The sequence below is a fragment of the Macaca nemestrina genome, chromosome 17 (genome assembly GCF_043159975.1).
Source record: "Macaca nemestrina isolate mMacNem1 chromosome 17, mMacNem.hap1, whole genome shotgun sequence".
Lineage (NCBI taxonomy): Eukaryota > Metazoa > Chordata > Mammalia > Primates > Cercopithecidae > Macaca > Macaca nemestrina.
The window spans coordinates 9,039,379-9,060,088 of record NC_092141.1 but is presented as its reverse complement, the minus strand read 5'-3'; the positions used below and the strand labels follow the sequence as shown (position 1 = coordinate 9,060,088).

General features: G+C 44.2%; 1 protein-coding gene across 3 annotated transcripts in view; it reads left to right on the top strand.

The window, feature by feature from the left end:
* The window catches only part of LOC105474167 (phosphoinositide-3-kinase regulatory subunit 6), a 68,482-nt gene that overhangs the window by 9,425 nt on the left and 38,347 nt on the right, over nucleotides 1-20,710 (top strand). For 2 of the 3 annotated variants that reach the window (XR_011615368.1, XM_011728643.2), the window contains exons 2-5: nucleotides 8,212-8,312; nucleotides 18,372-18,455; nucleotides 19,724-19,815; nucleotides 20,508-20,576. Coding sequence is in view for 2 of the 3 variants with exons in the window: in XM_011728643.2 (XP_011726945.2) it covers nucleotides 8,300-8,312; nucleotides 18,372-18,455; nucleotides 19,724-19,815; nucleotides 20,508-20,576 (258 nt within the window). In the remaining variant the exon portion in view is untranslated. Of the gene's footprint in view, nucleotides 1-5,682; nucleotides 5,805-8,211; nucleotides 8,313-18,371; nucleotides 18,456-19,723; nucleotides 19,816-20,507; nucleotides 20,577-20,710 lie in introns of all 3 variants that reach the window. The other variant, XM_071082342.1, reaches the window with a different exon arrangement.

Below are 20,710 nucleotides of genomic sequence, written 5' to 3'. Positions count from 1 at the left end.
CACATGAGATGTTGATGCATTTTGAGAATGAGCTGCTTCTATTTCCATTTCCTGTCTACGTGCAAGCTTGTCCCTTGGGGGCTCTTCCCCTACACTGGTGTGGCCAGCAGCCCCAAAGGACAGGAAATCGACCACAAAGGTCCCCTGGGGGAGGAGCAAGGAAGCAGCACCTGCACAAATATATAGAAACGCTGAATAAATGTTTGATGAGTGAATGTGTGAGTGACTGAAGGAATGAATAAATGATCAGGGAGGCTTTCTGACAGTTACTGGTAGAGTTTCTTAGAATTTTACTTTCCTTTTTTAATTTTATTTTATTTTATTTGAGACAGAGTTTCACTCTTGTTGCCCAGGCTGGTATGCAGTGGTGCGATCACGGCTCACTGTAAGCTCCGCCTCCCAGATTCAAGCGATTCTCCTGCCTCAGCCTCCCGAGTACCTGGGATTACAGGCACCTGCCACCATGCCCAGCTAATTTTTTTGTATTTTTAGTAGAGACGGGGTTTCACTATATTAGCCGGGATGGTGTCAATCTCCTGATCTTGTGATATGCCTGCCTCAGCCTCCCAAAGTGGAATTTTAGTTTCAATTAAAAATCAGCCCAGAAGCACTCTCCATTTGCCACAAAAACTCCTGGGATCTTACACTTTTCTCTTAGTCTTTATCTGTGAGATTTCTTTTCTTTCAAGGCTGCCCCACATTCATTATTAACCCACGCCACCCCAGACAGAAGTTTGCGTTCATTTTATTTCACTAAGACAGAGGGGGGCTCTGTGAGGTTTAGAGAGGGGAAAGGAGGGCATGTGGAGGTCACAGGAAGTGGCCACAACCCCATGACCCAGGTTGAGATCTGGGCTCTAGCCCTGGTTCTATCCTTCACTGGCCATGTGGCTTTCAGCAGTAGTCTTCACTTTCATTCGTTCATCAAATATTCATCTAAAATAGGTATTCATTGTCCACTGAGTGGGTGCTGCCCTAGGTGCTGGACATGCTGCAGTGAACAAGACACGCCCCATCCCAGTATTTGTGGAGTTCACATTCTAATTACTAGCCAAGAAAACTAAGCCTGACAGCAAAATTTTCCATACTGATAAATGCTATGAATAAAACAGAGTGTGCTGCAGTGTGACAGGGAGGGCTATTTTGGACAGGATGGTCAGGAAAGGCCTCTGAGGAGGTGACATTGACAATGAGACCTGAATGTTGACGGGGAGCCAGCTGTGGGGAAAGCTGGGGGAAGGGTGCTTCAGGCAGGGGCGTGCAAAGGTCCTGAGGTAGGACCAACTTTGGCGGGACGAGATGCAGCTGGAGAGGTGCGCTGGGGCCCGGTCAGGTGAGCTTGTCAGCAGCGTGAAGTTCACTAGGAGATCGAGGAGAAGCCATTGGAGATCTTGAATCAGAAAATAGATTATAAGGGGAAAGAACGGAAGCTGGGAGACCCTGTAGGGGTACTGCCATGATCCATACGAGAGATGATGGTGGCTTGGACCTGGTGGGGCAATTCAGGTGGAGGTTATAATGATCATTCTCCACATCCACACAGGTCACACAGGGGGACCTGGGAACCCCAGCCTCCTGCACCCCGTCTGGAAAGCTCCTCGTGGCTTCCCTCCGCCACTGGATGTGGGGTCAGGACCTGAATCTACCTCATGCCCACCTGCCTGTCTACCCCACGCAGTGGCTCTGCTCACACTGTCTTGTCATTTTCAGCTCCTCCCCCTTAGACTGGAAAAGACTCAAACTCAGCTAGAGTCTCATCTTCATGAAATAAAATTTCAGGAAGTTGGAGTTTTCATGTTTGAATTTTCATCATTCACTCCAATTTCGATGCCTACTTTTATTCACAAAAACAGGCCAGGGAGCATTTTCAGACAGCATGGCACGGATGGTTGACACGTTCCTGTCTGTACTGGGGTTTCGGGTCCCTGATCTCCAGGCCCAGCCCTTTAGCTACAGGGTGTTGTTCAATAGTCTGACATTCTACCTGGCGCTTTTGGGTGTGTGATCTCACAAAGGAGGTGACTGAGGCTCAGAGAGGCCAAGAAAAAATGAGCCACACAGGCTAATGGCGGGGGAGCCCGACTCGAACCCAATTCTTCAGACTCCAGTCAGTCACGTCCACAGCACAGCATGAATCAGCTTCTTAGAGCAGCCGTCCCTGAAGCTCAGGGAGGGAAAAAGGGGGATTATTTTAATAACTTTATTGTTGTTGTTGTTGTTATTTTAAAAGTTAAACCCACAGCACAATGTTCTTAAATTGACCGGTGGGCTCCCAAATGTTCATGTTATTACGACATTCCTGAACATAATATGTTAGCTCTCTTTTGTGTGTGCCATCTGTCATACAAAAATAAGGTCAAATGTACTTAATATTAAGAAATCAGAAAATGTAGAAATTTATTAAAATAAAAATTACCTGCGGCCCCACTGTTTATGGGTAAGTAAGTCACCTTTTTTGTAGTTTAGTGTGTATCATTAAGAGGTAAGAGACTGACACACACACAAGTACAGTTAAAACTAGGGGAAATCGGAATAAAATGTATCGACATCAATATCCTGGGGTTTTTTTTTTGTTTGTTTGTTTTTGAGACGGAGTTTCACTCTTTGACCCGGGCTGGAATGCAGTGGTAAGATCTCAGCTCACTGCAAACTCCATCTCCCGGGTTCAAGCAATTCTCCTGCCTCAGCCTCCCGAGTAGCTGGGATGACAGGCACCCGCCACCATGCCTGGCTAATTTTTGTATTTTTAGTAGAGATGTGGTTTCACCATGTTGGCCAGCCTGGTCTCGAACTCTTGACCTCAAGTGATCCACCTGCCTTAGCCTCCCAAAGTGTTGTGATTATAGGCGTGAGCCACTGCGCCCAACCAGTGTCTTGGTTTTGATACAGTAACATCATTTTGCAAGATGTGGTCACTGGGGGGAAACTGGGTAAAGGGTACCCAGGAACTCTGTATTATTTCTTGCCACTGGATGGGAATTTACAGTTATCTCAAAATTAAACGTTTGCTTTAAAAAAGAGATAAAGATTCCTTTATCTGACACTGACCTATTTTCTGACCCTGTAGTTTTTGTTTTTTTCTTCTTTTCTAGAATGTCATATAAATAGAACCATACGGCACACAAGCTTTAGAGCCTGGCTACCTTTACTCAGCATAATGTCTCTAAGATTCACGCACGTCGTTGCACGTAGTTCTCTTTTTAATGCCGAGTGTTTCGCTGTGTGGGTGTATCACAGTTTGCTCATCCACCCACCCACTGAAGGCATTTGTGTTGTTTCCAGTTTGGGGCCATTCTGAATAGAGCTGCTCTATATATCCACGAGCAGGTGTTCGTGTGGAACACAAGTTTTTATTCCTCTGGAGGAAATAGCTAGGGATTACAGGATCATGCAGTAAGTGATGCGCAACCTTATGAGAAATGGACAAACTGTTTTCCAGAATGGCTGTGCCATTTTGCATTCTCACCAGTAACGTCTGAGAATTCCAGTTCCTCCTGACGGGTTGATGGGTGCAGCAAACCACCATGGCACGTGTATACCTATGTAACAAACCTGCACGTTCTGCACGTGTATCCCCGAACTTAAAGTATAATTTTTTAAAAAAAAAAGAGACAGAATTTCAGTTCCTCCGTGTGCTCTCCAGCACTTTCTATTGCTCATTTTAAAATCTGAGTCATTCTAATAGGCATATAGTGAGACCTCGTGGTTTTTTACCTGCCTTTCCCAAACTGCTGATAGCATTGAGCATTTTTTCATGTGTTTATTTGCCATCCACATAGTTTTTTTAGTAAAGTATTTATTTAGATCTTTTGCCCATTTGGGGATTATTATTTGTTTTCTTACTGTTGAGTTTTGAGAGTTATTTATTTATCCTACATATATATATATTTTTTTGTCAGACGTGATTTGCAAATATTTTCTCTAGGTCTATACTTTGTTTCTTTATTTTATTTTATTTTATTATTTTATTTTATTGTTGTTGTTTGTTTTGTTTTGTTTCTGAGATGGAGTCTCCCTCTGTCACCCAGGCTGGAGTGCAGTGGCACAATCTCAGCTCATTGCAACCTCTGCTGCCCAGGTTCAAGTGATTCTCCTGCCTCAGCCTTCTGAATAACTGGGATTACAGGCGTGCGCCACCACACCCAACTAATTTTTGTATTTTTAGTAGAGATGGGGTTTCAATATATTGGCCAGGCTGGTCTCGAACTCCTGACCTCAGGTGATCCACCCACCTTGACCTCCCAAAATGTTGGGATTACAGGTGTGAGCCACTGTGCCTGGCCTGTTTTTTCATTTTGTTGAAGGCATCTGTCACAAAACCAAAGTTTTAAATTTCGATGAAGTCTAATTTGTCATTTTTTTCTTTTATGGATCATGTTTTGGTATTGTATCTAAAAACTTTTTCCTTAACATGAGGTTACAAGGATTTTTTCCTATGCTTTCTTCTAAAAGTTTACTGTTTTGAATTTTACATTCAAATCTATGTCCACTTTTAGTTCATTTTTGTGTAAGGTCTGAGGTTTATGTCAAGGTTTTGCTTCTTGTTTTGCATATTAATGATCAATTGTTTCATCACCATTTGTTGAAAAGATTCCTTTCTCCATTGACTTGCCTTTACAACTTTGTCAAAAATCAATTAACCATATCTGTGTGGTCCTGCTTCTGAACTCTTTGTTCTGTTCCATTGATTCATGTGTCTAGCCCTTCACAAATAACTTTATAGTAATTCTTAAAATAAGGAGTGCGAGGCTGGGCGTGGTGGCTCATGCCTGTAATCCCAACACTTTCGGAGGCCGAGGCGGGAGGATCATGAGGTCAGGAGTTCAAGACCAGCCTGGCCAACATAGTGAAACCCCGTCTCTACTAAAAGTACAAGAATTAGCTGGGCATGGTGGTGTGTGCCTGTAGTCCCAGCTACTTGGGAGGCTGAGGCAGGAGAATTGCTTGAACCCAGGAGGCGGAGGTTTCAGTGAGCCAAGATCACGCCATTGCACTCCAGCCTGGCGACAGAGCGAGACTCCGTCTCAAATAATAAATAAATAAATAAATAAATAAATAAATAAATAAATAAATATTTAGAGATAAATCTAACAAAACATGCAGGAGCCATATGATGAAAACTATAAAATGCTGATTAGATAAATCAGAGAAGACCTAAATAAATGGAGAGAAATACTGTGTTCATTGATTACAGGCATGAGCCACCGTGTCTGGCCTAAATATTTATTTTTTTTTAAATATTTGCGGCTATTGTAAATGGTATTGTGTCTTCCAAATTCAGCCAATACAGATGTATACCATAATTTTATAACTGCATGGTATTTTGTTGCACAGATTAATTTATTTACTTGGTACTCTATAATTGTGCCTTTATTTTTTTAATCTGGTTTTTCTCTGTTGTTAACAATGTTTTAATGAATGTTGTTGTACATATCCTTTATCCATTTGTCCAATATTTCCCTTCGGATAGGTTTCTAAAAGTGAAATTGCTTGGACAAAAAAGTATGAACATTTTGAATTTTGATAAATATTGTCCAGCAGTCACCCAGAAAGGCTATACTAATTTCTCTTCTCACCAACTATGTATGACTGGAAATTTTCTCATATCCTATCCTTGCCAATACTGGATGTCATTATCTTTTGTCATAATCTTTGTCACTCTAATTTTTTTTTTTTTTTGAGATGGAGTCTCCCTCTGTCACCCAGGCTGGAGTGCAGTAGCAACATCTTGACTCACTGCAACCTCCACCTCCCAGGTTCAAGCGATTCTCCTACCTCAGCCTCCCGAGTAGCTGGGATTACAGGTGAGTGCTACCATACCCAGCTAATTTTTGTATTTTTTAGTAGAGACAGGGTTTCATCATGTTGGTCAGGCTGGTCTCAAACTCTCGACCTCATGATCTGCCCACCTCGGCCTCCCCAAGTGCTGGGATTGCAGACATGAGCCACCACGCCCGGCCTGCCACTCTCATTTTAATATTCATTTCTATGATTGTCAGTAGGCTGAAATTGTAGTACATTATAATTACAATCCATTGCTGAATTCAATTAGTTGATATCTATTTTTAAATGTTATATGGATATTTGTAGGTGAGCAGCGTGGTCTATTTTGCTATTTTGGTAAAATATGGATGTATAAAATTTACCATCTTAGCCATTTTTAAGTATATAATTCAGTGGCATTAAGTACATTCACAATATTGAGCAACGATTACTGCTATCCATTTCCAGAACCTTCTCATCATTCCAAACAGAGACTCTGTACCCATTACACAATAACTTCCCTTTCATCCCTTCCCCAGTCCCTGGTACTCTGTCATACTTGCTGTCTCTGCCTCTGTGAATTTGCCTATTCTAGGTATCTCATATAAGTGGAATCATAACAATATTTGTCCTTTTATGACTGACTTACTTCACTCAGCATAATGTTCTCAAGGTTCATCCATGATGTAGCATATATATGAATTTCATTCCTTTTTAAGGCCGAATAACTTTCCACCCTATGTATACATCATATTTTGTTTATCCGTTCATTGCTTCTCTGTTGATGGACATTTGAGTCGCTTCTACCATTTTGCTGTTTTGAATAATGCTTCTATTAAGATTGGTATGCAAGGATCTGTTTGAGTTCCTGTTTTCAATTCGTTTGGGCATTTACCTAAAAGTGAAATTGCTAGATCATGTGATAATTCTATGCTTGACTTTTTGAAGAACATGCCACACCATTTTCCACAGCAGCTACGCCATTTTGAATTCCCACCAGCAATGCACCACATCCTCCCAGAGTCTGCGCCCCAGAGCAATAAACTCAAGGACTGGAAAGCAGGGGAACTCCAAACAAATACAGTTCTCCACACCCTTTGCCAATGCTTGTTTTTTTTTTTTTTTTTTTTTTTGGTTGGGTTTTTTTTTTTTCTTCTGTATATATAAAACGGTCATTCCAATGGGTATGAAGTGCATGATCTGTTTTTTTTAAACTATCTTTATTAGATTTTAGTATCAAGGTTAAGCCATCCAATAAACTGAGAATCTTCCCTTCTCTCTCCATGTTTTGGAACAGATTAAATAATATAGATATTTTCTTTGTAGGTTTGAAAAAACTTATCAGAAGAACCATCTGAGCCAGACATCACTCCCTCGGAGCTAGTTCTTTGACAACTGTCTCTATTTCCTCACTGGTTACAAATATAAGCAGTTTTTCTGATTCTTCTAGAGCCTTTTGAGTCATTTTTATTTTCCTAGAAAACCAGGTGTGACACAGGGGACTCAGATTTTCTTTTTTGGTATAAATAAATATATATATATGACATTTATCATTTCTAATATTGTCTCTTTTTTATCTCTTTTGAGATTAGCTTTCCCAATTATATGTTTGTTTGTTTGCTTGTTTTCTCTCCAAAAACAAGCTCTTGGATTTGTTTGGAGTTCCTCTGCATTCTGGTCATTGGGTTTATTGCTCTGGGGAGCAGATTCTGGCAGGATCTCCCACTGGGGTCACAGTGGGACAGCCAGAGGTCGTGCTTAAGGGAGGGCTCTAGAGCCAGACGGTCTGAGTTCAAGTCCTCATTCCTTACTTACTAGCTATTTGACTTTGAATAGTTATTTAGCCTCTCTGTGTTTCAGTTTCCCCATCTATAGAACTGGGGAGGGGAGCAGAGATAGAACCTGCCTCATAAGCTTAATATTAATATTAAAAAGTTGATATTTCTTAAGTGCTTAGAAGAGTGATGCCTGGCACATAGTAAGCACTATATAAGTTTTCTCTTTTCTCTTTCTTTTCTCAGCCAAAGTCTTGCCCAGGCTGGAGTGCAGTGGCACCATCTCAGCTCACTGCAACCTCCGCCTCCCAGGTTCAGGCGATTCTCCTGTGTCGGCCTCCTGAGTAGCTGGAATTACAGGCACCTGCCACCATGCCCAGCTAATTTTTTGTATTTTTAGTAGAAATGGTTGGGCTGGTCTCGAACCAACCATAACCATGTTGGTTGGGCTGGTCTCGAACTCCTGACCTCAAGTGACCGACTCACCTTGGCCTCCCAAAGTGCTGGGATTACAGGTGTGAGCCAACGCACCCAGCCATAACTTTTCTTAAATACAGCTAGACTTCCCCCCAGCGTGCTAGAAGCCTAGGTCGCTTAGGAGCTTCTCCATTTCCCAAGGTGCGTTCTGCACCTTTCCACTGCTTCCACTAATTAACTGCCTCTTATTTTACAGAACCACCTCTGTGCAGAAAAGCAACCACCTTGTTTTCTATTCTGCTGCCTGAGACAACCACATCCTCCTCCTACACCCAAAGGCTCCCATGGAGAGCTCAGGTCAGTGTGGTGGGGGGGAAAGGGGTCTAGTGAGCCTGCTGCCGAGTGGGGAAGGCCCTTCTCATGGGTGAGGATGCCTCTAGGGCTGGCAGGACCCCCTGCACGTAGACAGGCTGCAAGACCACAGTTCAGGGATCCTGCCTAAATGTGAGAACATCTGGAGAGTTGGACATCTACACACTTGCATGAGGCTCCAACTGCTCACTGGACACTGAGCTTAACAACGGGAATAATGACAAGAATAGTCACAATTTATTGCCAAATACTTGTGACTATTTAACAAAAACCTATATAGCACTTATAATGGATTGAGGAGGGATAAAAGCACTTGACGAATATTAACTCATTTAGTCTTGGTTAACCCCCTAAGATAGGGATTATTACCCTCATTTTACAGAAGGGGAAATGGAGGCATGCCAGGGGCAGGTACTTTTCCCCTAGTCACATAGCTATTGAGTGGTCAAATCAGGAGTGGAACCCAACGATCTAGCTCCAGTGTCTAGGCTTAATGATTTCAGTATGGATTGCCTTGCACAAATGCCAGAAGGATTCTGTGAGGTGGGGCTAGCACTATGATTATCCTCATTTTTCTGAAAGGGAAACTGAGGCCTGGAGAGGTTATATAATTTGCTCAAAGCCACACAGCTAGTAAGTGGCAAAGCCAGAACTGGGGCCTAGTCTGGCTGATTTCAAAGCCTGGACTCTTCACCCTATGTCAACTTGGGACAACAGGGAAAGATGACCGACCCCCAGCAAGGTGTGCATCATCTATTGGTCACCTGGAAAGTCAAAGATCACACATTAGGCCACCAAGCCAAGACTCTAATTCCCCTAAAGATCCCTGTCCTGAGGAAGGGAAGGGCACCCCCTAGGCATCAGCTGCTCAGTTGTTAATATTCCTATGACATAAATTCTTTTGACGTCCATCCATCCATCCATCCACCCATCCATCCATCCATTGAGAGCCTCGTCCAATCAGAAGAAGCTCCACGGAGTCAGGCAACCCCATTGAATCCTGGTGTTACAATATTCTGGGTCATCCATAACCAGCTGGGGTTTGGAGTGGGAGGCTTGGGATGGGGAAGCACTGTGAAAATCTCCTAAATACAGTCAGGCACTGCATATTGGCAACGTTTTGGTCAATGACGAGCCTTATAAACAGCAGTGGTCCCAAGACAGAGTACCATATTTTTACTGTGCCTTTGCTATGTTTAGATACGTTTAGACACACAGAAACCATTGTGTTACAGTTGCCTACAGTACTCAGTGCAGTCACACGCTGTGTAGGTTTGTCGCCTAGGTGTGTAGCAGGCTATGCCGTGTAGGTTTGTGTAAGTGAGCTCTGCGATATCCATACACTGATGAAATTGCCCCATGACATATTTCTCAGAACATATCCCTGTAGTTAAGTGACACATGAAGGTATTTCAAATCCAACTTACTTTGCACTCACTTTGGAACAATAATTACATGCCATGCTGTCTTTTAGGAAAAGAGGTGCACCAATAAAGGTTTGTTGTATGTAAGCAATAGAAACTAATGTGGCCAATTTAATTTTTTAAAAATGTGGCCAAGCATCAAAGGAAAAGCTGAAGCACCAGACACCAGAAAGGGCAGGGAAAGCGTAGCCCTGCCACCAGGACAGAGAGAGGTAGGCAGTGTCCTTGGAGAGCACATCAGGCATCCTTCCCTCCTGGCCATTCTCTGCCCAAGCCTGAGAGAGAGACGGAGACAGAGAGTATCAGTCCTTGGGCAGCCTGGTCCTGTGCCCACACCAAGGTTGAAGCTAAGTAGGCACCTGGGTCACAGTCCCACCAAGACTGCAATGAGCAGGGAGGGACGCTGGGCAGGTGAAGCCACTGACTTCCCCCTCCAAAGGTATGGCAGATGACTCCCAGATCCAATGGGTAAAAGGAAACATCCCCAAATCAGGATGATTACCCTGGCAACTCAGAAGAGGAGTTCATCATGACCAGGACTGCAGTTGTCTTTCCACGTTATGACTTTTTTTTTTTTTTGAGACGGAGTCTCTCTCTGTCACCCAGACTGGAATGCAATGGCGCCATCTCGGCTCACTGCAGCCTCCGCCTCCTGGGTTCCAGCGATTCTCCAGCCTCAACCTCCCAAGTAGCTGGGATTACAGGCGCGCACCACCATGTCCAGCTAATTTTTCTGTATTTTTAGTAGAGACAGAGTTTCACCATGTTGCCCAGGCTGATCTTGAACTCCTGATCTCAGGTGATATGCCTGCCTCGGCCTCCCGAAGTGCTGGGATTACAGGCGTGAGCCACCGCGCCTGGCCTATGATTGTTTTTAACACTCTCCACCTTCTCACAGCTCTTAGAGTCCTCCCGTCCTACAGTTAAGAAGAGGGGTACCTGAGAAGTAAAATATTTATTTCAGGGTATGCAAAAGAGCAATATTTCAGGGGCACCAAGCTGTTGTTATTTTGCCATGCCTGCAAACAGGGGTAAGATTGCAAAGGTTTTCCAAACAATCTGAGCCTTTATACTGCATAGGGGTAAGGAGGATCAGGTGTAGGCTGGAAGAGGTGCATCTGGGTACTGGAGGCCCTCTAGGTGTGGCTTTCTGTGATTGGAGAGGCAATATGTGACAAAGGGAAGGGCTCTAGACCTGGAATCTATCAAACAGGGAGAGAATAGTATTTGTCCTGCCAAACTCACAGGGTGCTTGTCAGAATCAAGTGAGATAAGACATTGGAAAACACTTTGCATATCCATGAGTCAGTCAGAGAACAGTAGCTGCTTTAAAAGCAAACGGCCCCAGATGTCAGAGGATTAAGACAAAACATGCTTATTCTTATTCTCACTGCAGTCCAATTTGAGCTTCAAGCAGACAATGAGACTTATTCCGTCTTGTGCAAAGGGAAGGGGAGTATGGAGGACAGTGCAGGGAACACAGGCCTGTGAGTGACTTACATCATTTCCACCACATTCCATTGGCCAGAATGCAGTCACATGGCTTTTATCTAACTGCAGAGGAGTTTGGGAAATGCAGTATTGCTGTCTCTTGGCATCAAAAATGAACTTGGTTTGGTGAGCACATAGCATCACCTTACCATACCTATGGAAGACTCTCTGTGTGTACGCCTTTCAAGTGCTATTTAAATGTTATGTATTCAAGGAGGTAAAAGATCTTTACAAGTACAAAACACTGCTAAAAAGAAATTATAGATGACATGAACAAATGGAAAACAATTCCAATGCTCATGGATTGGAAGAATCAATATTGTTAAAATGGCCATACCACCCAGAGCAATCTACAGATTCAATGCTATTCCTACCAAACTACCAATGTCATTTTTCACAGAACTAGAAAAAAGTATTCTAAACTTTATATGGAACCAAAAAAGGGCTCAAATAGCCAAAGCAATCCTAAGTAAAAAGAACCAAGCTGGAGGCATCACATTAACCTCAAAGTATACTACAAGGCTACAGTAACCAAAACAGCATGGTACTAGTATAAAAATAGACACATAAACAATGGAACACAATAGAGAATCCAGAAATAAAGCTACATGCCTACAGCCACCTGATCTTTGACCAAGCTGACAAACATAAGCAGTGAGGAAAGAACTTTCTATTCAATAAATGGTGCTGGGATAACTGGCTAGCCATATGCAGAAGAATGAAACTGAACCACTACCCTTTCCCCATATACAAAAATTAACTCAAGATAGATTAAAGATTTAAATGTAAGACCTTAAACTATATGAATCCTAGGCAATACCATTCTAGACATCAATCTTGAGAAAGAATTTATGGACTAAGTCCTCAAAAGCAATTGCAGCAAAAACAAAAATTGACAATTGGGACCTAACTACACTAAAAAGCTTCTTTTTGTTTTGTTTTGTTGAGACAGGGTCTCGCTCTGTTACCCAGGCTGGAGTGTAGTGGCGCAATCTCAGCTCACTGCAATCTCCACCCCCCAGGTTTAAGTGATTCTCGTGTCTCAGCCTCCTGTGTAGCTGGGATCACAGGCGTGCATCATTACGCCTAGCTAATTTTTGTATTTTTAGTAGAGATAGGATTTTGCCCTGTTAGCCAGTCTAGTCTCGAACTCCTGGCCTCAAGTGATCCGCCCCTCTCTGCCTCCCAAAGTGCTGGGATTACAGGCATGAGCCACCACACCTGGTCTACACTAAAGAGCTTCTGCGCAGTAAAAGAAATTATCAACAGAGTAAACACACAACCTACAGAATAGGAGAAAATATTCACAAAGTATGCATTCCAACAGAGGTCTAATATCCACAATATATAAGGAATTTACGCAACTGATTATGCAAAAAACAAATAACCCCACTTAAAAAAATGGGCAAAAGACATGAACAGACACTTCTCAAAAGAAGACATACAAGCAACCAACAAATATGGAAGAATGCTCCATGTTACTACTTATCAGAAACATGAAAATCAAAACCATCTCACAGCACTCAGAATGGCTACTAGCAAAAAGTCAAAAAACAACAGATGCTGGCAAGGCTGTGGAGTAAAGGGAATGCTTATACACTGTTGGTGAGAATGTAAACTAGTTCAGCCACTGTGGAAATCAGTTTGGAGATTTCACAAAGAACTTAAAACAGAGTTACCATTCGACCCAGCAATCCCACTACTGGGTATGTATCCCCCAAGAAACAAATCATTCTATCAAAAAGACTCATGCACTTGCATGTTCATCGCAGCACTATTCACAATAGCAGAGACACAGAATCAACCTAGGTGCCTGTCAACAACAGACTGGATAAAGAAAATGTGTTGCGTATACAACATGGAATACTATGCAGCCATAAAAAAGGATGAAATCATATCCTTTGCTGCAACATGGATGGAGCTGGAAGCTACTACACTAAGTGAATTAATGCAGGAATGGAAAACCAAATACTGCATGTTCTCACTTACAGGTGGGAGCTAAACTTTGGGTACTCATGGACACAAAGATGGCAACAATAGAAACTGGGGGGTATTAGAAAGGGGAGGGAGGGAAAGGGGAAAGCGTTCAAAAACTAGTTAGTTTGGATACTAGTACTACTCACAGTTGGGTACTATGAGTAGTACTATTATTAGTAATAGTACTCATAGTACATAGGTGATGGGATCATCCATACTACAAACCTCAGCATCAAGCAATATACCCAGGTAACAAACCTGCACATGTACCTCTTGAACCTAAAATAAAAGTTAAAAATGTTTTAAATAAAAAATAAAAGCTTTAATATTAATAATAATATTAATACCTAATTAGTAATATCCCACATTCCTGGATGCAGAGGAGGATAATAATAATGGATGCCATTTATCTATTGACTATTTGAGTCATCAAGGATGTCAGACCTGCATATCATATATCAACAATGCTGAGTCACTGGAGATACAGGAAATATCCCATTTCTTTCTTTCATTTAATCAAATAAAAACCAGCTTCAGTCTCTCATTTTCCAAGGTTAGGATGAACTCTAGCATCATTCACTTGGAGTGCTTTCCCCTCCGTGGGAGTTTGTAAAAGCTCAGGGTTTATAAAGTCTGGGTAGTTGGAAAAGGCTGTGGTCTCCAGTCCATGATGGCTGCAGCCACCAGAACTGCTTGGCCAGACTTGCAAGGTCCAGAGGGAGATAGAGCCTGCCTTGGGGGACAGTCTAATGCTCTGGTGAAGATGGCTCAGGAGACCATTGCTGTGGCATCAGAGGCACAGGGTTCAGTGCTTAGCGGCGCTCATTTGACCTTTGCCACCACTGGTAAACTTTGTCCCAGCTGGTCTGATTTTCCTCATTCCCTGGAACCCTATATCTCTTGTGCTCTCACAGTCTTAGGGAATCCAACCTCCACCCTTGGGCTGGGCCACTCTCCTCTTTAAAAGCATCAACCTTCTTCTGCACTTAGACAATCCAGCTTGATTGGCTCAATCAACTTGCCAGGAGCCTCAGACTGAAGTGCCTCCAGGGGCCAGGCAGAGGATGTCAATGAGTGAAACCGAGGCATGGGGAACTAGAAAGACCTAGAGAAGCTGTGCTCATCTAAGAGGGCAGTTGCTCCCCACCCCCTACAATTGTCACCTGTGAGAAGAATCTAGGTTCAGTGTCAACAGATTGTCAGATTTTCAAGAGATGCCAGAAACCCAAACTGTTATGCAAAATCTCCTGACTTGTAAATGTTGGCAGCTAATTCATTGCTTTCTTTTCTTTTTTTTTTTTTTAAGACACTATACAAGCCCAAACAAAACACATAGCAAGCCAGATGTGGACCAAAGCCTGAGAGTTTGTTTTAGCTACCCAGACATTCAAAAACAAAATTTATTTGAAGTGGTCTCCCAGGGCTACTGGCAACTTCTCTATTTTTGTGTGAAACACAAAAACTCAACTTCCCTTGCAAAGCAAGGGGACCTAGGCTCAGAAGACAAAGGCTTGGCTGCACTTCTGATGAGGGGAATGAGAGGAAATCACGTTTGTCACAGTTTTCAGCCTTTCCGTGCAAATATGCAGTGGAAGACAGAATAAGAAAGAGTAAGAAGGAAGGAAAAAAGAAAGGAAGGAAGGGAAGGAGAGAGCGAAGGAGGGAGGAGAAAGAAAAAACACTTAGCACCAGCTAATGTTCTAATAACTCATCCTGCATTAACTCATTAAATCTTCATGCAAGGTAGAAATGCATAGACGGAGGAAAGACTGTCACTAACCTTCAAGCCAAGATAAATGATTTCCTCGACAGTCTGGGGAGATGATGCTCTGCCCAGCAGAGGGACCAGGTGGGCAGATGCGGCTGTAACACCCTGTCCACGCTCAGCCTGGAGGAGATTCAGGACCAGGCCTAGCCAGGGACAAGTGTCTCACAGGGAACATGTGAGAGCCAGGAAGAAAGTGGGGGCTTCAGGGATGTGACCCCCATAGGCGTTGCACGGGTCTGAGGAGGGGCCAGACCATGGGCACTAGCATCTATGGTGACTTGGCCTAAAAAAATTTTAACTCTTGGATTGCAATCTGCCAATTTTTAAACGTGTTATCTCTGTTCTACTTACTTCCAAAGGAATCTGAGACAATTCAGATGTAGATTAAATAGAATATAAAGCAGGAGCACCAAAAAGGACCAAGAAGAGAGATCCCTGTCACATGAGATGAGCTAATTTTTGAGACTGGGCCCCAATTTGACCATAAGTTTCCTGATAGCCAAGTCAAAGAGGAACCCTTGAGGCACGTGGTTTGTGTTGTCTAACGATTAGAGAATACACACTCACCTATAATGGCAAACTCTTGGTGGGAGCTAATTGCAAAGAGGAATTTATTGTGTGAGGAGTGTTTCCCATACTTCCTGTCTGAGTCCGGATCTGCCAAGAAGCAGACACCAAGTTCAAGGATTTATTCGGGGAAACACTGGTGTGACAGAAACGGAGAGGGACCTGGGAGAGCAGCTGTCAGACCCTGGTGCAAATCTGACTCCGAATGAAGGAGAAAAGGAAGAAGGAGCAGTGGAAATGCCTTGGACTGATGGGAGTCCAAGAAAAGCTCAGCAGGGCAGTTGGAGAAGCTTGAGCATCTCCTGGGGAAGGGCCTGCTTCAGAACCCACTACCATAGCCCGTATTGGCTGGGAAGTGTGGTTCAGCAGAAAGTGATGGATTTCACAGCTGTCTTAGTCTGTTTGCATTGCTATAATATAAAGGAACACCTGCAGGTGGGTAATTTATAAAGAAAAGAGGTTTATTTGGCTCAGTGTTCTGCAGGCTGTACAAGAAGCAGAGTGCCAGCATTTGCTTCTGATAAGGGGCTCAGGGCTCAGGAAGCTTCCACTCCTGGTGGAAGGGAAGCCAGCATGTACAGATCACATGCTGAGAGATGAAGCAAGAGAGAGGGGGAAGGTGCCAGGCTCTTTTTAACAACCAGTTCTCAGGGGAGCTAAAAGAATGAGAACTCACTCACTACCACAAGGATGGCATTCATGAGGCATCCGCCTCCATGGCCCTAACACCTCCCATTAGGCCCCACCTCCAACACTGGGGACCAAATTTCAACCTGAGATTTGGAGGGTCAAATATCCAAACCACTACAACAGCACAACAGCTGGGGACCTGCGTCCATTAAACTCCCGGTCGTGGGAGATGAGCGAGGTACATTCTCACAGCTACCACACTTCCCAAATGTCAATTGCTTATTCTTGTACCACTTTCATGGTTTTTTTTTTTTTTTTTCCATGTCAGTGTACCACTGTTAAAGAAAAAATTTATTCTGACACTTGTTAAAATGGTAAGGAAGACTTATCCAAGGCTATTGCATTAGGAAAGAGAAACCAGGCTCAACGTGGAACACGGAAAAGCCAGTTGGGGATTTACAACCAATGGGCAGAGTGAAGGGGTCAGTGGATGGAAAATTCCTAAGAGGGGACATCAAGGGTTGGGGCATTCTTGCTAAACTGAGCTAACGGGACTCTTGCTAGAGGTAGGTCAAATTCTCGTACATGTATAAATTATTGTACATGAAGGGGTACAGGAGATATCAAGAGTGGGGGATTCCAACCTAAACTGGTTTGGCAGGATTCTTGCTAAAATTGGGATGGGCAGGCCAAAGACAGGAAAGGAGCCAAGGCTGAGGCCCGGTGAAGACGAGGGCTAAGAGGGGGCCGAGTAAGGTTTGGTCCAGGAGAGAGTCTTTGTTATCACCTGTCCGGGTATGGATCTGACATGATTCTTCAAGTTGACTTTAGATTTTAGCTTTATACTTGGATGGAAGACTACCGGAAAGCACAGGGTGCTGTAGGCTTCAAAAAAATAAATAAATAAAATAAATAAGTTTTAGCTTCATGCATGGATTGAGGAACTATTAAAAATAATGGCAAAGGCCGGGTGTGGTGGCTTACGCTTGTAATCCCAGAACTTTGGGAGGCCAAGGCGGGCGGATCACAAGGTCAGGAGATGGAGACCATCCTGGCTAACACGGTGAAACCCAGTCTGTACTAAAAATACAAAAAATTAGCCAGGCGTGGTGGTGGGCATCTGTAGTTCCAGCTACCTGGGAGGCTGAGGCAGGAGAATGGCATGAACCTGGGAGGCGGAGCTTGCAGTGAGCCGAGATCGCGTCACTGCACTCCAGCCTGGGCGACAGAGTGAGACTCTGTCTCAAAAAAATAATAATAATGATAACAAAAACTGCAATTACTTTTGCACCAACCTAATAGTTTTTTATATATATAATATATCTATTTGGAGGATATATATATTTCATACATATATTTGGAGGATATATATATTTCATATACATATTTGGAGGATATATATATTTATGTATATTGGGAGGATATATAATTTCATATACATATTTGGAGGATATAGATATTTATATACATATTTGGAGGATATATATATTTCATATACATATTTGGAGGATACATATATTTATATACATATTTGGAGGATACATATATTTATATACATATTTGGAGGATATATATATTTCATATACATATTTAGAGAATATATATATTTCATATACATGTTTGGAGGCATATATGTTTCATATACATATTTGGAGGATATATGTTTATATATATTTGGAGGATATATATATTTCATATACATATTTGGAGGACATATATATTTATATACATATTTGGAGGATATATATATTTCATATACATATTTGGAGGATATATATATTTCATATACATGTTTGGAGGCCATATATGTTTCATATATATATTTGGAGGATATATATTTCATATATATGAAAATACATGTATGTATTTTCGAACATGCATTACAATAAATGCATAACTATTCAAATTTTAAGGTTGGTTGTATGCCATCTAAAATTGTCCTGCATACCACCAGTGGTACACATACAGCACTTTGGGAAATGCTGGTTTTACAAAGAACACAGAAATGTGGAAGGAAAGGCTATATTCCAGCCCTGGCTGGCATGCTGGCTGTCAGCTCTTAGTAGATTACTTCGGGCACCTCTTGAGGCTCAGAGAAATGGCTAAAGACATTCTCAGGAGGAATGGAGGTGGGACGAGGGTGAGGCTCAGTGGACTGAGTTTCCTCCCACCCCTACTACTTCCCAGACGTGGAGCTGGACCTCCAGAGGAGCGTGCATGCTGTGCTCCGGGAGCTCAGCACCCAGGCCCCTGCCCTGCAGAGCAACCAAGGTAAGAGCCAGCTGGCAGCAGCGGCTGGTCCCACTGACCTCCACCCAACCCCAGCCAACAACACACACACATACAGGAAAGGGCCCCGGCCTGGAGCTCATGGGGCAAGGGTCTTCTCGCCAAACCCCTTTCCTGCTGGAAATACCTAGAGCCTGAAGGACTGAGAAGGCTTCTCTGCTCCCTAGTTCAACCCTCCCAGCAACTGCCGCAGAGCACGTTGGGGATCTGCCACCATTTTTCTTTCCTTTTTTTTTTCTTTTGTTTTTGAGATGGAGTCTCACTCTGTCACCCGGGCTGGAGTGCAGTGGCGCAAACTCGGCTCACCGCAACCTCTGCCTCCCCGGTTCAAGTGATCCGCCTGCCTCAGCCTCCCGAGTAGCTGAGATTACAGGCATGCGCCACCACACCTGGCTAATTTTTGTATTTTTAGTAGAGATGAGGTTTCACCATGTTGACCAGGCTGGTCTCGAACTCCTGACCTCAAGTGATCCGCCCACCTCAGCCTCCCAAAGTGCTGGGATTACAGGCGTGAGCCACAGCACCCAGCCTGCCACCCTCTTTGTTAACCACCTTCCCTAGCTTCACTTTCTTTTTTTAGACGGAGTCTAGCTCTGTCGCCCAGTCTGGAGTGCAGTGGCTGGATCTCAGCTCACTGCAAGCTCTGCCTCCCAGGTTTACGCCATTCTCCTGCCTCAGCCTCCCGAATAGCTGGGACTACAGGCGCCCGCCACTTCGCCCGGCTAGTTTTTTGTATTTTTAGTAGAGACGGGGTTTCACCGTGTTAGCCAGGATGGTCTCGATCTCCTGACCTCGTGATCCGCCCATCTCGGCCTCCCGAAGTGCTGGGATTACAGGCTTGAGCCACCGTGCCTGGCTCCTAGCTTCACTTTCAAACTTAATTCCCCTCAGCACTCCAGGCCTGCAGGACTTCCAGAATGTGGCTGGGGGCACACACCTGCAAGCACTGCTGCTCTGTGATCCACATGCATACACCTGTCACAACCTGTCCCCACTGGTGTCCCACCTGCCTTCCTTTCTGCCCTGGGAATTCACTGTCCACAAAGAGCTACAGATCAGAACTCCCACCTTAGGAGGAGCCCACCCAGGTGCCCAGGTGCACCTGGAGCCAAGCGCTGGTGGCAGGGTCAGACCTGCGGCTAGTCGGAGCTGCGGCTGGGGCTCCAGGGCTCAGGGTCCTGCTCAAAGGGGTCTCCTCTAAGAGCTCCTTCCCACCTGGTCATGCTGGGCTCCCCTTTCTCCTGGCCCAGGCATGTGGAGGTGGTCCCTGCACAAGAAGGTCGAGCGAGATCCTGGTAAGAGCCCGGCGCTGGTCCGCATTCTGCTCAGAGAACTGGAGAAGGTGAGTTCCTGGACCTCAGGAAGGAAGACGGGGATGAAAGGAAGAGAGGGGCCAGTTGGGCAGGGGCTCAGTCCTGGCAGCTGTATGTCTCCCAAGCTTTGGTTGCCTGCATAATTTTTATCATATGCATCTCCCTCCTGTACTTTTACGTAAGCAATATTTTCTTTACATCGACTCTCATTGTGTTACTTGAATAAACATCTTTCAAAAAGAAGCGCCATAATGCGACCACAAATGGAAAATCCATATCACTTGTCAGAAACAGAAGGTGCCTATACACATCAATATACGATTGTTGACGTTTCTCAAAATTATCCTCGGGCCGCCTACATTATCCTCCACACTACCCAATGTCGTGCTTGCAGCTGTGTGGGAAACACTGCACTCAAGGATGGCTCGAAGCTGGGGACTTGTTTGTGGCTTTGCTGCGACTCCTACCCTAACTGAATTTGGGCCCTCACCTGCAGAGTTCTCTGAGGCCCCCCCGATGCTCTCACACCCTCCCCAAGGGGCTTCCTCACCTGTGTGCCCTTCCTTCCCCACTCCTCTATCCAGAGCAGACAATGGCCCTTTGCTCTCCCCCTGGCTGCCTTCCACCCCATCTCCTGCCCACCCCCAGCCTAGACTGCCTCCTGCTAGGAGGTGGGGAGTCCCCCAGCCCAATACCTGTCACGTGATCTCCTGTTTTCCAGGCGGAAAGCGAGGACCTCCGGCATGTCATCATTCCCTTGCTGCACACTGTAATGTACGTGCTCACCAAGGTGAGCCGGGGACTGAGGTCGAGGTGGTACTGGTGACCTGCACGTGGCTGGGCCGGACACTGTCCTTTCCCCTTAGTGGGCAGTCAGTCTCTGCCAGGATCAGCCTAGAAAATCCCTTGGATTACCTGCCCTAA